Source organism: Falco biarmicus, chromosome 4 (assembly GCF_023638135.1).
Source record: "Falco biarmicus isolate bFalBia1 chromosome 4, bFalBia1.pri, whole genome shotgun sequence".
NCBI classification, from domain to species: domain Eukaryota; kingdom Metazoa; phylum Chordata; class Aves; order Falconiformes; family Falconidae; genus Falco; species Falco biarmicus.
The window spans coordinates 46,414,278-46,428,915 of record NC_079291.1 but is presented as its reverse complement, the minus strand read 5'-3'; the positions used below and the strand labels follow the sequence as shown (position 1 = coordinate 46,428,915).

General features: G+C 41.3%; 1 protein-coding gene across 2 annotated transcripts in view; it reads left to right on the top strand.

The window, feature by feature from the left end:
* The window catches only part of KIF5B (kinesin family member 5B), a 37,155-nt gene extending 28,930 nt beyond the window's left edge, over positions 1-8,225 (top strand). For both annotated transcript variants that reach the window (XM_056335793.1, XM_056335792.1), the window contains exons 21-26: positions 151-211; positions 320-391; positions 566-670; positions 1,185-1,401; positions 3,205-3,337; positions 5,662-8,225. In XM_056335793.1, coding sequence (XP_056191768.1) covers positions 151-211; positions 320-391; positions 566-670; positions 1,185-1,401; positions 3,205-3,337; positions 5,662-5,668 — 595 coding nt within the window. In that variant the 3' untranslated portion in view covers positions 5,669-8,225. The remainder of the gene's footprint in view (positions 1-150; positions 212-319; positions 392-565; positions 671-1,184; positions 1,402-3,204; positions 3,338-5,661) is intronic.
* Positions 8,226-14,638: the final 6,413 nt, after the last annotated feature.

Below are 14,638 nucleotides of genomic sequence, written 5' to 3'. Positions count from 1 at the left end.
CTGTCATCTGTTGGCTACATCCATAATTGAGGACTTCAGCTGGAAGACGTTTTTCATTTGTACCATGCAGCGTTTATCACTTTAGTCTCCTAAAACATTAAAATTTCCAATTTTGCTGGAATGTGTCAGGGTTAATTTATTCTCTTTTAGGGTTATGCAGGACAGACGGGAACAAGCAAGGCAAGACTTAAAGGGTTTGGAAGAGACTGTGGTAAGCTAAGAGTATATTCCAAAACAAATGTCAATACTTGCTGCTTTTTTTTTTTCCCCTTTCAGAGTTATTTTTGTTAATTTTTTGTTTAATTGCCCTTAACTGTAGGCAAAAGAACTTCAGACTCTTCACAATCTTCGGAAGCTGTTTGTTCAAGATCTGGCTACTAGAGTGAAAAAGGTAATGTGGTGCTGTAGCAAAACCTGGTGTTTCTGAGAATGCTACATAAATTTAAGTTTAGGACTAAATGAGGAACTGTCTTTATGCATTGTAATTTTTCTGGCTTGATCTTAATGCACGAGTTCAGATTTGTGCTCAGCCTTCCGTTCCCTCCCCATGCCTTTGTTACTGCAGAGTGCTGAGATTGACTCGGATGATACAGGAGGCAGCGCTGCACAAAAGCAGAAGATTTCCTTCCTTGAGAATAATCTTGAACAGCTTACAAAGGTTCACAAGCAGGTACAATGAAGCTCTATTTCAAGTTCTAATTAAAAACAGGCTACTTAAGGTGCATTATTATAGACGTGACTAAATGCATGTTGGTTGTAAAATCACTTTCATAATTAAATACTTCTACATCTTCAGTGTGTCTCGATATAAAACAATAGACTAAAGTTTTCCTGTAAAGTAAATTAGTAACTGTTTTAGGTATGTAGGGTGTGTAATGAAACAGCTGCATTTAAATTGAAGAAGGTCCAAGTTAGTGTTTAGGGTTAGAATTCAGTTTAGAGGATGCTTGCCTGGTTTTGACTGAAGAAGTATATAGACCAAGTGCTTATGTTGAGTAGCATGTTCTTCCACATGACTGACTTTCAAATTACAGTCTTACTGATGAACTATTAGATTTGCTAAAAGCTTAAGCAAAGAAAATATAGTAGCCCTACTGTTTTGCCTGTGTAGGGGCAGGAGGGTGTTTTGTTAGCTCTCCCTATGAAGAGAACTACCAAGAAAATAATTGTTTCTGGGTTTGTAGCTGGTACGTGATAATGCAGATCTTCGCTGTGAACTTCCTAAACTGGAGAAGCGACTTAGAGCTACAGCTGAAAGAGTCAAAGCTTTGGAGTCTGCACTGAAGGAAGCCAAAGAAAATGCTTCTCGTGATCGCAAACGGTATCAGCAGGAAGTAGATCGTATAAAGGAAGCAGTAAGATCCAAGAATATGGCCAGAAGAGGACATTCTGCACAAATTGGTTAGTAAAGAATCCCTTGCCCCCTAAAGCATTGTCTGTCTCCTGATATTTTTGATCTTTGTGCATGTGTGCATTTTTCAATCCTAGTTGGAACTGCATGCGTGAACTTGATGTATTTTCTACCATGAGTTATATTTTGGTTTATAGACTGTAATTGTGTGTGTGGTGGTGCGTGGTTGTTTGGGGTGTCTTTTATTTATTTTAAAAGGTTCTTTTCCTGGTAGCTGGATTTTTGTACACGCTGGAAAAGGCTTACCATCCTAGAATTCTAGCCTGAATGTGTATTCCATTTCCTAGAACAAAACAGTACAATGATTGCGAGTCTTAAGTCTGTAACGTCACTCCAGTTCCTAAGACTAAGTAGATATTCCAAAGCAAGGAGACAGATTTAAGCCATCACCTACAACAACAACAACAAAATCATCTTGCTGTCTCTTGATCTTGTGGGGAAGAGGGGCAAACAGAAACCCACAACTAACATACTAAGATCCCTAATTACCTCTTCAGTTCTTTGTTCCAAAACATACAGAACTCCATAGCCCTGCCTAGGGAAAAAGAATGGAAAAACTGGAAATTTGCAGTAGCTGGGATTGCTTCTTGCTGTGTGGTGGGAAGACAGTGTTATTCCCTTGGTCCTCCACCTGCCCTTATCCTTTCAAGTGCTGAGGGCCTAGAGGATGTGTGACCTGTGGAGGACTTAACTGTGCCTATTACATAGTTACTTCTTATTCAGTAATCAATACACTTCTGTTAAATGCTAATGCAACTAAAATAAGCATTGCAGTTGTATTTTGCTCATATTCTGTAGGTCTGCAAAGAGCTGTTGCAGAATAAAGTTACACATATTTTTTTCTTGGTCACTTCGAGTGGCAGCTTGAAGACAGGTGCTTTCCTGTCGTACCTTTTCTCTCACATGATCTCAAAGAAGACAAACAGAATATTCTAGTGAGCTTACCACAGGTATAAAACCTCTTGCACTTAAATGTCTAGATGAGCCTACTCATGTCTTACTGGAGATCGGCTTCCTGTGAGGCAGAAACTGAGACGCGTTTCTCTGATGCAGTTGCTATCTGTAGGTACTTTATATCCACTCTTACCTGCTGAAACTTTAAATGCTTGTTTACTGTTACAGAACTTTGTAAAGTCATACTGTTGGACATGTCCTGTTATGAGCTAGTGCAAAACTGATCGAAAGTATAGTTTATCAAAGTGCATGCAACCTGTGAATTACCTGTCAAAACTACTGTTTTTTGAATTCAGTAACAGAGCAAGTTTTATTTCTGTGTGGTGGTAAGAAACTGATAAAACAGTGTTATCTGTGGAGTAATAGGTATGCAGAACCACTTTGCAGAGCAGAGTAACTAGGGGCTTATCAATCAAGTAGATGTAGGAAATACAGCAGGGTATAATGATTCCTTACAGGAACACAACCCTTGTGGAACTTTGTCTAGCGATGTGTCTTATTGGAGTTCATGTAGCCAAGAAATGGGATGCTTAGAGGGAAGTACATTAGGTGGGACAGATAATCATTATCTTCACATGTATTATCAAAAGGTTTGCTAGCTTTAATTCTAATAGGGATGATAAAAGCATAACCTTGTCTATTTTTTTAGGGTGTTTTATAGTTGACGCTTACCTGTTGGATCTCGGAATACCATCTCCTAAACTTCTTTTCTTATTCAAAGTGCATTCAATCTTGATTATTACATTTGGGCTACTGTAACATAAAGCATTAGCAAATTTGAATAATCAAAGGTAAAATTGTGATGTATATATTTGTAAAGCATGTTTCTTTTCCTGCAGCTAAGCCTATCCGTCCTGGCCAGCACCCAGCAGCTTCTCCAACTCATCCAAATGCAATTCGTGGTGGTGGTGTGTTCACTCAAAACAGCCAGCCGGTTGCAGTACGTGGAGGTGGAGGACGGCAAGACAAAGTGTAAGTTTGTCTTGTAAGAGTTTTGTTGTTTTTTTTTTTTAAAGGTGTGATTAAACAGCTTTGTATTAGTTTGGTTACAGTTCATTCTGTGGCATAAAATCACTGGAATAAATCTGACCTTTTTTTTTCTTTTTAAACAGAATTTTATAGTTAGAGGAACAGTACTACCTGTACATCTGACTAAGGCTGCTTCTGGTTTTGTTGTAACAACTAGTGTTTGCTCTGAAATGGTAGTTCTGGAGTTGTGCTGGAGTAGAACAAAATGTGAAAACAATCGGTTGGAGGTAATTCCCAGTCACAGCCAATAGCTACTGTTTGGGAAAGGAGTGGACAGTTTAAATTCTTTTAAAATATGGTGTTCTTCAGAAAAGATTTGGTAATGAAACAAAAAATGAACCTGTTCTTATGTGTTGTTTACGTGCCGTTCTTATGTTTGCACACTGCTTCATGTATCAGTAATTTTAAAGTATTTAATGGAAAAATTAATGTCTTCATCAGGTAAAATTAAAATGTTAGCCTGCCTAAATACAGTTACAGTAATTGAAATAATATGTCCACTTACTTGAACATGTCTCTAATCTCCTAATTAGTTACAGATATATGGTACTTAAGTTGCTCACAGAATCGCATCTCTCTAATTAAAAAGTCTGTGTTGTAGCTGGTCTGTTCGTCACCTAATAATAATGCTTTGCTGCATTCTCTGTTGGAGTCTTCACTTTTGAGTGTTGGTATAAATGTCTTCTAGGCATTCCCTTAGCTAAGGTTATCAGCATCTTCAGTTTGAAAATACTCTTAAAATGATTGTGTGGTGCTTGAATCCTGGGCCCTTTTTCTCTGAAGGGCTCCAGAGCAGCTTACATCAATCTTGTTTCCATTTGTTTCTTTTTATTAGCTGACTGACTTCTCAAAACTTTCTCTCCAATTTAGAGAAAATCAGGCTGTAGTACTAATTAGGGTACCTGGTTCTGTTCAATAGTGTCTCTTAGTAAATAAGAGGTTGAAGTGAAGGTACTTTAACTTTGAATAACATTTGCCTTGAATGACTAAGAAGCTGGCAATTCATGGATTCTTGATTATGTTAGTATGGTGAAATTAATCTTCAGATAGCTACTTTGACCACAAAGGCGGCAGTCTAGCTCAGCTGTCCAATGTAGAGACGTTTCAAGGTATGATTGACTCAATTTATTTTAGATGCCTACTTTAGCATGACTTTGCACGTGCTATGATGCTGCCTAGAATTCTAACTGAAGAGAGACTATTTAATCTTATACTTCTTTAGGAGTATTTATAATAGTTGGTATAATCAGGAATAAATCACTAAATTTTGAGCTTGCACCTTGCTTTGGAGAAAAGCTTTCGCTGTTGGTCCTGGGGAGTTCAAATAAGAGACTTAGCACTTTGACTTTTGGACTATATGTAGATAAATCATGAAGGAGTGGAAAATTGCTAAGTGCTGGCTAGAACACTTTTTTAACAAACAAACCAAGAAACTCCCACATAATATGCTTACAGAGTCCCTTAAGCATTTGTAAAGCTTTTGTGCAGTTCTAATGTCAGCATGTTACCTGTTGCTGTAGAACCACGCAGAGTTTAACGCTTAAAGGCAGGAGAGTGATTGAAATTAATTTCAACTTTCCTATCTTATTTTTGGAAGAACATGTCCCTTATGGAAGTAAAGGAACAAAACTTTTTACAACTTTATTTTACTATTGAATATAAATCTGTGAATACTCAGGTAGCCGGTATCATTTAAACTTTTGTTACAATAGGAACCTGATGTAGTGTTTTACATTTGACGACCACCATTTAACAAATTATTCTGGAAACATTAAAGAAATACAGAGGTGGTAAATTGTTATTTCTTTCTGCAAATCAAACTTTTTTAGGATAATTAATGCCAAATGATCTCTTCATTCCCATTTCATCTTCCCAAAACAGCAAAGGCAAAATTTTGCAGCAGCTGATGGGGGGTATTGAGACAATTCTCAGTGGTCTGGAAAAGTAACAACAGTCATGGAAATGAAGTTGGGTTATAATTGCTTTGTCTTTGTAATGTTTACTTTGTTAAGGCAACCAAGATTGGATACCCAGTCAGTTTATCGTGCTGGAAAGTTGATGGTAACAGTTACCAGCTGTTGTGTTGTGTTTGTGTAGTTTCTTATTCTGGAGTAGATGTTTTATTAGCACTTGCCTCAGTAGTCTAAGAATTGGACTCTTAAAGGGTATGTAAATGGTGAATACAGTCCACTGTAAACATTAATGACTTGGTCTTTTTGGCTTATGAGGTACAAGCACTTAACTCTTGTTGTTCTTCTCATTTACAGTTGCTGAAAAGTAAATGCAGCGTGAGGAGGATTGGATATCGTGTAGAGGGAGTCATTCCATGACGAAATCTCTCCCTTTGGGGACTGTAGGATTATTTTTTGAAAATGTATAAATTATACCTGGCCTGTACAGCTCTTCCCCCTTCTACAAGTTCTGCTAACCGATTCCCAAAAAAACCAAAAGAGTGCAATTTTGGTGTCTTGAAAAATGACATGTTACTTAAAGTGTAGCTCTGCTCATTACACAGTTTGTCTTTCATGTCTTAAATTTAGTCCGCACTGTGCCAAGCTGAATGTACGTTGAGAAAATCTTAGTTCAAATTTTCTAGCTTAATTTGTGTACATCTTACTGTCTTAGGGAATGTGCAACAGTGTTTAAGTATACTTTCGTTTTTATCACTTCACACTACATGTCCCACTGAGTTAGAATGGCACTCTGCTCTACAGTTTTCTTTTGGAATGCTACATTAGAGCATTGGAACTAAATTTATTTGTACAGTGTAAGAATACTGAAGTGTGCTTATGACAGCTGCCATAAGGCACTGCAATTGCTACACCACAGAACTAAAGAGTTCAATATGAACAAGGCTGTTTAACTGTTATCTGATTAAATGCCCGTTTATCGGGTAATTTAGAATTAAATATTGTACAGTAATAAGAGTAAACTTAAGTTTACAAAAAATACTTTGGCAATGGATTATCCCATCTGTCCTGTTCCTGATTCTACACACAGTACAGTCTGGTGGAGTGAAAACATTCTGCTTCATTCTGATGAGCCTGTCTATCCATTTGTCTGTATCTGTGGTGGTTCACTCTCGCTATTTTATAATAGTGAAGTGAGCACGATCTAAAATTTAACTTTATATTCCACTACATATACAGTACTGGAATCTTTGTCTAAAATTTTAACTAATTAAAATTTTTTTCAGCAACTGGTCAATGAATTCGGATACAGTAATAAAAGATACAACTTTTTAAAACTGGTGTATCTGGAAATCCCAGAGACATGTGTTTAAAAATAAAAAATAAAGTGCTACCCTGAATTGTATTTGTAATCCATTTGTAAGTAGGTATATGAAATGTCCAAAGTAGTAGTTGTTGACTATTTTTCTTCTCTTTGCAATAAAGTCCTGTAAAGTGGCTAACAATGAAACATGGGGTTTCTTTGGTTTTGAGTTTCAGTACTACCACTGAGCTGAATCTGGGTTTTTAAATTTTATAGTATAATTTGCCTAACTTATTCATAGGGTTTAGCCACTATAATTTTTAGAACAGCCACCTTCTGGATAGAAATTAGTTACCAGGTCTTCAAGAGAGAAGGAACTTAATACTACTGAAAGAATTCAGTGAGCTTTCCATATGCAGTTGGTACCACTTTGTGTGCTGGCTTGATGATTTTTATTTTTTTTCTGGGTATTCATCAGTTATTGTGGAAACAGTAGAGACCCAATGACTGTTCAGACAGCAGATCACTTTCAACTTTTATAAATAGACAAAATATTTATATTATGATGGAGTGTAGTCAGATTTTAGACCTTGAACCACTTTTTTCTATATCTACAGTAGTCTGAATTTTTAATAGTTTGATTTTTAAAGGTTGAGTGTATCAGGCAAAAATCTCACTATTTTGGAGTTTTCAGCTTTTAAGACTCTTCTGTTCATTAAGGCTGCCAAACACTCCAAACTTGCAGTTGTTTTACAGCATGATTAAAGAGAGCATACTGAGGAAAGAAAAATTAAGGAACAGCAAACTTCGAATGGATTTTCTCATAATGGAAGCAGCACTGTCCGTTATCTTTCTCAACATTAACTACAGGTTTTCAGACCTTCATTTGTTAATATGCAATCATAAAAATAAAAAACCCCACTTTCATTAAAATGCATTCAAATGAAGCAGGATTTTTTTCTCATGCCTGTGAATGGGGGTTTTGTTCCTGTAGGTAATTATCATAGGTTTTGGTGCTGAAAATTGCTGTGTTTATAAAAAAAAAAAAAAAAAAGGTAACTAGCCTATAGCTCAGTGTACATCACCTTTTTATATTTAAACTTTTTTTTTTATTTTAAACCTTTTATGAAGTTTACCAAGACCTGCCTCTTAAAATGTAAAAAAAAGGCAAAAAAAAAAAAAACCAATTTTTTTGCTTTCTGGTTTGGCTGTCTTGGGTCAGCCGGTCAGGACAATTATTGTTTTTTGTAAATTAAAATACTCAGTCTATACGGGGAATGTTCAACACTGCTGTTTCAACTTGCAGTCTTTGAATGGTTCTTTTATGTTCCTCTAGATCATATTTTTAAAAAGATGGTTTAGGATAGGAACACGGTGAAATAGTATTTATTTCTGGTGAACAACTAAATTATTTACATAACTTAAATGCTGACTCACTACTGTGTGTAACTAAATTTGACATGAGGACAAGTCTACCTGTGGAACACGATTTAACTTCAGTACACTTAAGATGCATTAAAACAATTGGTTTGGGGAAGACGCCATATAGTTTTAACTTACCTGCATGCTGTAAATGTATTTGTGTTTAAATAAAGAGAAGAAAAATCTTTGAACTTCATGCATTTATTCAGTCTCTACACCTGTTTGTTAAAGTGTCTTTGTATAGTACTTCTCATTTGATAGGTTTCATACCCAGCTATCTCTGTAAACAGTGATCTCCTGCTGTCTGTAACCTCTTATTCCAGTGTTTGTTAATACAAGTAAGCTTTCCCACACACAAATATAAATAAGTCTTAGTTTTCAAAAGACTGTTCACTATAGCAAAGACACACAAACAAAAAAACCCCAAACCAAACCAAAGAACAAAAAAACCCCAACAGCTGATGCCTGTGGAAATGTTCAAAAATTTATTGCAGTCATGGTATATTGGAATTTGAACCTCTTTAAATTAACTGGGGGATTACATACGCTCATGTAGTTCATAAAAATGCCAACATAATAGCCATTTTTAATGGCTTCTATTGGTTGTGTATGGGGTTTTTTCTAAACATCAACTTCCACCCTATCTAACTTGGATACAGTAAGAGACATACCCTTGGCATAAGGTATGGGCATAAGGTCACTCTTCTCTTAAAGGAGAGATTTCTTTTGCTCAAAGCAGCTGTTTTGCTTCCAGAACACTTATCTCTGTCTTAGCATTCAGCTGCTCTTCAACAGACAGACCTGTAGAACAAACCCCGAACCCCCACCAATACACCCAGCTCTCCTTAAGCCATGTTTACGTGTTATTCTTAGCTGTGATTGGGAGTTAGATACGTAAGATTATTAGTACATCCTTTTCATCGAGGGTCTTGGTGTTGGTTGGTGTGGGTTTTTTAAATGGTTGCATTTTAGAGTAAGCTGAAGTCAGGTTACAGACAGCTGTGCTTGCTTCTTTCCAGGAGCAGAAGGAAATTAAAGAACCAGAGGAGATTTGCCTTAATTCAGGCGTACTGGCAACCAAGGAAGTATAGATGCACCTAAATTCCATGCTTGTTCTTTGAAATGAAAAGCGTAGAAGCTGATCGGGGTTTGGGCACGTGATGTGTATTTGCATTTGGTTCCTGAGCAACTTAAAAGTCCAATTTCAAAGATTTTTCTGAGGTGACAATGCATTTACCTGTTTTGGGATGCACAAAAAATGGGTCAGAGATGCCAGATATATGAGTTGCCTAGAAAATCAGTCAAGTGTGATGATTCCTCTCAGTAGTCTTCTCTAGATGTGTCAGCTTGGGCTTTCCTGAGTATGGTGTTAGTTGTCCGTATGGTGATGCTCAAAGTTCTCCCTTTTATCCACATGCTTGGACAGTTGTCTTTGGAATCCATGTGAACTTGTCTTGGTTTCAGTTGAAAAGGAATTCCCATGGCTTATCGTGAGCCTTTTTTTTTTTTTTTTTTTTTAACTTGGCTTCTGCTGATTTGATGGCTCCTCATTCTTGTTTGAGAGAGACTAATCCCTTTCCAACATTTCTGTGCCACCTGGACTTTTGTAGACTTTTTTTTTTTTTTTTTTTTTTTTTTTCAGGACTCATTTTCCTTTCCCAGTAATCTGTAACAGTTGTTTCTACTTTTCCCGAGTTCTATTGTACTGCTGTTTTTTAAGGAACAATCTAGTTGTTTGAGACTGCGATCATCTTCTGGATAATTTTCTCAGAAAAAAATTTAGCTAAATTTATAGAGCTTTGATATATAAATATATATTCAAAAGGCATAAAGGAGGTCTAGATTTAAGTCTGCCAGTAGTTATATGAAAGAAAAGATCTCAGGAAGGAGAAATGGCATCTGTAAAACTGCTCAATAATGAGCTAATCTGATATAAAATATTTCATAATGTATCCTATTAATGGAAGATGTCTCAGTCACACTAGTGAAATGCTCATTCTTTAATATATCTGTATCTCTGCTAGGGGGTGACTAACTCAAACCCTTTTAATTGCAGACAAGGACTAAGGGATGCTCAAAAAGGAAAGTAAATTTCATGCTGAAGTTTCTTACGAGCAATGGCATGACCTGAAATTACTTCTGAAATGAAGAAAAAATATTATTACATCTCTGAAAAGGAAAAACGGCAGTTACCTGAAGTAATGACCCACAAACTGCTAAGGAATTCATTGACAGAACAAGTTTGTTCTTGTCCTGGTTTTGGCTGGGATAGTTATTTTTTTCTGTTCAGTAGCTAGTACAGGGCTGTGTTTTGGATTTGGTGTGAGAGCAATGCTGATAGCGCACTGATGTTTTCAGTTGTTGCTGGGTAGTGTTTGTATTGTCAAGGACTTCTCAGTTCCTCGGGCCCTGCCAGCGAGAGGGCTGGAGGGGCACAAGAACTGGGAAGGGACACGGCCAGGACAGGTGACCCAAACTAGCCAAGGGGATATTCCATACCATAGGATGTCATGCTGCGTACATAAACTGGGGGGAGTTGGCAGGGCCAGCCGGCTGCTGCTCAGGGACTGGCTGGGCACCTGCCACTGTGTGGTGAGCAGTTGTGCAGTGCATCGCTTCGGGGTTTTTTCCCCTTCCCTTTGGATTTTATTCCTCCCTTCTTCTCTCTCATTTTTTTCTTTTTTAAGTTTTATATTATTTCAATTATTTTATTGTTCTTATCTCAACCCTCGAGTTTCACCTTTTTCCCCAATTCTCCTCCCCATCCTGCCGGGGGAGTGAGTGAGCTGCTGTGTGCTACTTAGCTGCTGGCTGGGGTTAAACCATGACAGTTCTGTTGGCTGGCTGGGGGTGGCTTCCCTCTCGAATGCACTGGGAATTCGCAACACCAATTTAGGAAGTGTCAAAATGCATCACTATAGTTAATGTGCTATGTGCAAAACGCCAATATGTAGCATAACCTCACTAAATGACACAGAAAACACGTCTGGAAGATGATTAATGAAGGCTGATGGGTATGTCAGGATTTCTGCCTGTGGAGTTCTGAGCTGATGAATCTTCCTGAACTGTTCATCTTTTTATCTTTAACCAATCCTTGCTGGGGGGAATGACAAGTGCAGTGAGACTGGGCAGGGAGAGTGATTTGATCTGCCAACTCCTTCTTGTGTTTCATTATGAAAGTTGAAGGTGCAGAAGATATCGGTCAGCTAGGCTATCCAGCGTAACTGGGAGAAGAGTTACCTGAAGAAGAAAAATATAATGCAAGAGAAAAGAAGAAAAATATATGCAAACGAGACTATTGTAATAGAGCATAATTAGCCTAATCACCTTTGAAAAGGAAAATAAGAGGCTAATAACTATAAAGAGGAAAGAAAGGTGTGTTGCATAGCATGGTGTGGCATATCTGCAGCCCACATGCCTTGCAGGTGCGTGTTTCAGCAGCGTACCCCCTGAAGGGTCTGTTGTAGGCATACTGGTATTGTGGAACAGAGCTAAATCATTGTCTTCACTTAAGGTGCCAAGGGAAGTGTTGATGCGTACCTCCAGCAAGTGAGGAGAGCAGCACAACCCACATTCTCTGCATTCCTAAATCCACAGAACTGGGTGTGGAAATGACTCGGAGGTGCCCCCAGGTGTGTATTTTGCAGAGCTATTTCCACAGCATCTGTTGTGAGTAACAAATACCTGGGAGGCCCTGTCCTGTAAATCAACTCAAATTGTCTCCTGCAGTTGGAGACAAATACACTTCACACCTGGTAACGCCATATTGGAGATCCCTGCAAAGCCACTTGCTGTTCCAGTGGATGCTTGATTTGGCTTTTGTCAGCAGCAGCATTAAAAAGTGTGTTAAAAAGTAAGTTAGCTCAGCAAAGTGTAAATGCCGGTGTTACCCTGCCCGCTTACTGCCTCCATCAACGCATCTAGTTCCAATCAGCCCCTGGGGTGTTGCGCTGTCATGACAGGGCACTTAACAGGCAGGTATTTACAGAGTATTCGCTGCTGGTCTTTGCCTGAAAGGGTGTAAATGATTCTTTAAGTGCTTTTACTGCAAGAAATACCCTTTGGCGGAAACCATGAGAGATCTTAGTCCTCTGTCCGGGAAAGCTCGTTTCAACCACAGCTTACTGCGAGCCCTTTCTGCTTTCAGTGCCAGCTGCGTGCAGCAGCCCAGTGCCCTCTGTGGCTTCTAGGGCCTGGCTTGCAGCAGGGACTGCAGCCGGGTGACTCCCCTTCCTGCTGCTGATGGAAAAGGGAAGCTTCTTGGGGAGAGGGTATCCTTTCGTATGCGCTTCCAGGGCTGTGCCTTGTCCCTTTGTTGGGTTTTCCACGTCCTGGCAGGTTGTTTTGCAGAGGCCCCTTTGCTTGCAAGCGGTCAGGCAGAAGCCCCAGCCACCTTTCCCGGGGGGCTGGAGGGCTCCCCCTGCCCACCTCGGGACCCCAGCGTGTGTGGCTGGTCCGTGTGCTGGGGGAAGGGAGCAGCTGCCTGCTTTTCCTGAAATAAATTTATTTTCCTGCTCCTACAGATCTGTTTTTCTCTCAAACCGTGAGGCCGCGTGCCACAGGGCCCCCGAACAGGAGAGGAACTGAAGCGCAGGGCCCGGCGGGGCAGACATACGGGCCGGGCTGTGGAGGAACAGAAGTTCCCGGTTTGGTGTGTGACACGTCCTAGGTCCGAAGTTCAGTTTACAACAGGGAATGGAGAGTTCTCCCTCTGCCATTGCTGAGGTCCTTCTGGCTGCCCAGGAAAGACCACCGAGGTCACGATGAGGTGTGAGCCGCGCTTGTCACTGCTTGGGGCAGCCAACCCAGAGCTCCCCGGCTGGGGCTGGGATGGCAGCTGTCACCAGCGGGTCACCAGCGGCCTGACCGCGCTGCCCCAGCTCACCCCTCCTGTGCCTGTAACCCCGCGGGTGTGAGAGAAAGGGCAGGGCTGCCCCGGGAGCGGGGACCTTGTGCGCTGCGACCCGCAGCCCCAGGGATCCAGCTGCTGCAGCGGAGTGACCGTCAGTTCCCTGCGCTCCCCTGCCTCGGCCTTCGGTTACCGGCTGGAACCCCGGCGCGGCAGCCGGGTGGGCCCCTTCGGCAGCCGAAGCTGGCGGCCGGCGCCGCGAGGGGGCGCCAGGGGCCCGCGGGCCGCGCTGTGAGCGGGCGGGGGGTGCCGCTCCCCGCCGGCCGCAAATGGCCGCCCGCGGCCGGCCGGGTGCTCGGCGGCTGGCGGGGGGCCTGCGCGGCCCTGCTCCCCGCTGGCGTTCCCGTGCCCCTCTCCCCGCAGGGAGGTGGCGGTTCCTCACATTCACCGGCCAGCAGGCAGGCGGTAGCCGGGCCGCCATGCAGCCGTCTCGTCTGAGGGCTGAGGCTTCACTAGTTTTCTTCAAGTTCCCAGCTGTTTTTCTTCCTCTAAACGTCTTCGCGGTTTTTTTTGTACAGGTCATTCCCATTCCACAAACCTCGTCCCCATCCCCGATTTCAGAGGGGACACTTCATCAGGCAACAGAAAAGCTGGTTTTGGCCGCCTCGGCACGGAGTACGTAGGAGCACCAGCTGCCCGGGCCTGCGGCCCTTCCCTGCGGCAGCTCCTGCCCTCGCGGCGCCTCGCTGGCTCAGCCGAGCCCGGCGTCCCCCGCAGCCGCCACGTCCCTTGCCACCATGTCCCTTGCCGCCATGTCCCTTGCTGCGGGGCTGGAGCTGCCATGTCCCTTGCTGCAGGGCTGCTGCTCGGCACCCTGGTCCCCAGCCTGTCCACCTGCCTGTGGGGACAAACCCTATGGACTTTATTCAGGTGTGGTATCACGGTGGACTCCCCTGATGTGTGACCTTTATAAAGTCACCTAAAGAAAACCTGTAGGGTTCCTACCTATGCTAAAGACCCAACTAGCTCTACTGCCATCATGCAGAACAAGTGCTGCTTGCCATGGAGAAGTGCACCGGGATCAGATCCTCTGTGCGTCTTTCTGTATCGTGACATGTGAGCAGTGACTGTAAAACTCTTTCATCCCACAGAGCTGCATAGAATTAAATCTCAACATTGAAATATGGTGAAAAGCTGCAGATTACGTTTCTGAATAAGTACTAAAATATTCTCCTAGGCATTTTCCACTCTTTATTTAAACCATTTATTTCCCAGGAAAATATTTGGAAATGTCACAAAACTTGACTTCTTTATTTGAACTGGAAAATAGCAATGTAAGATGCAGAAAGTCAGACCTGGGCAGTGGGTGAATCACCATCAAATCCACTCATAGGTGAAGCTTTGAGACATTTTGTATTTTTCCCTCATTTCCAGCTGACTTGTCTCCATTGTCCCACAGACACTTGAGAAGCAAGAGAGAGGTGGGAAGAGTCATTCCTAATGAGAAATGGATTTTTTCCTCCCCATGGTCATTATTGTAGAGGGCTGTCAGTTTCCCTTGGCAGCCCCTACAATGGGCTTGCTCTCTAATAAATGCTGATAGCATTAAATTAATGTTTCATTCCCATGGTGACAAACAGTGGCATCTAGTTCCAGTGCAGGATAATTCGATGACAATATGGCAGCAGACAAGTACCTCGCCTGTTATGGGCTAATCAGAGATACAGAATGTTTGAATTGGACTCAAAGTATCCACATAA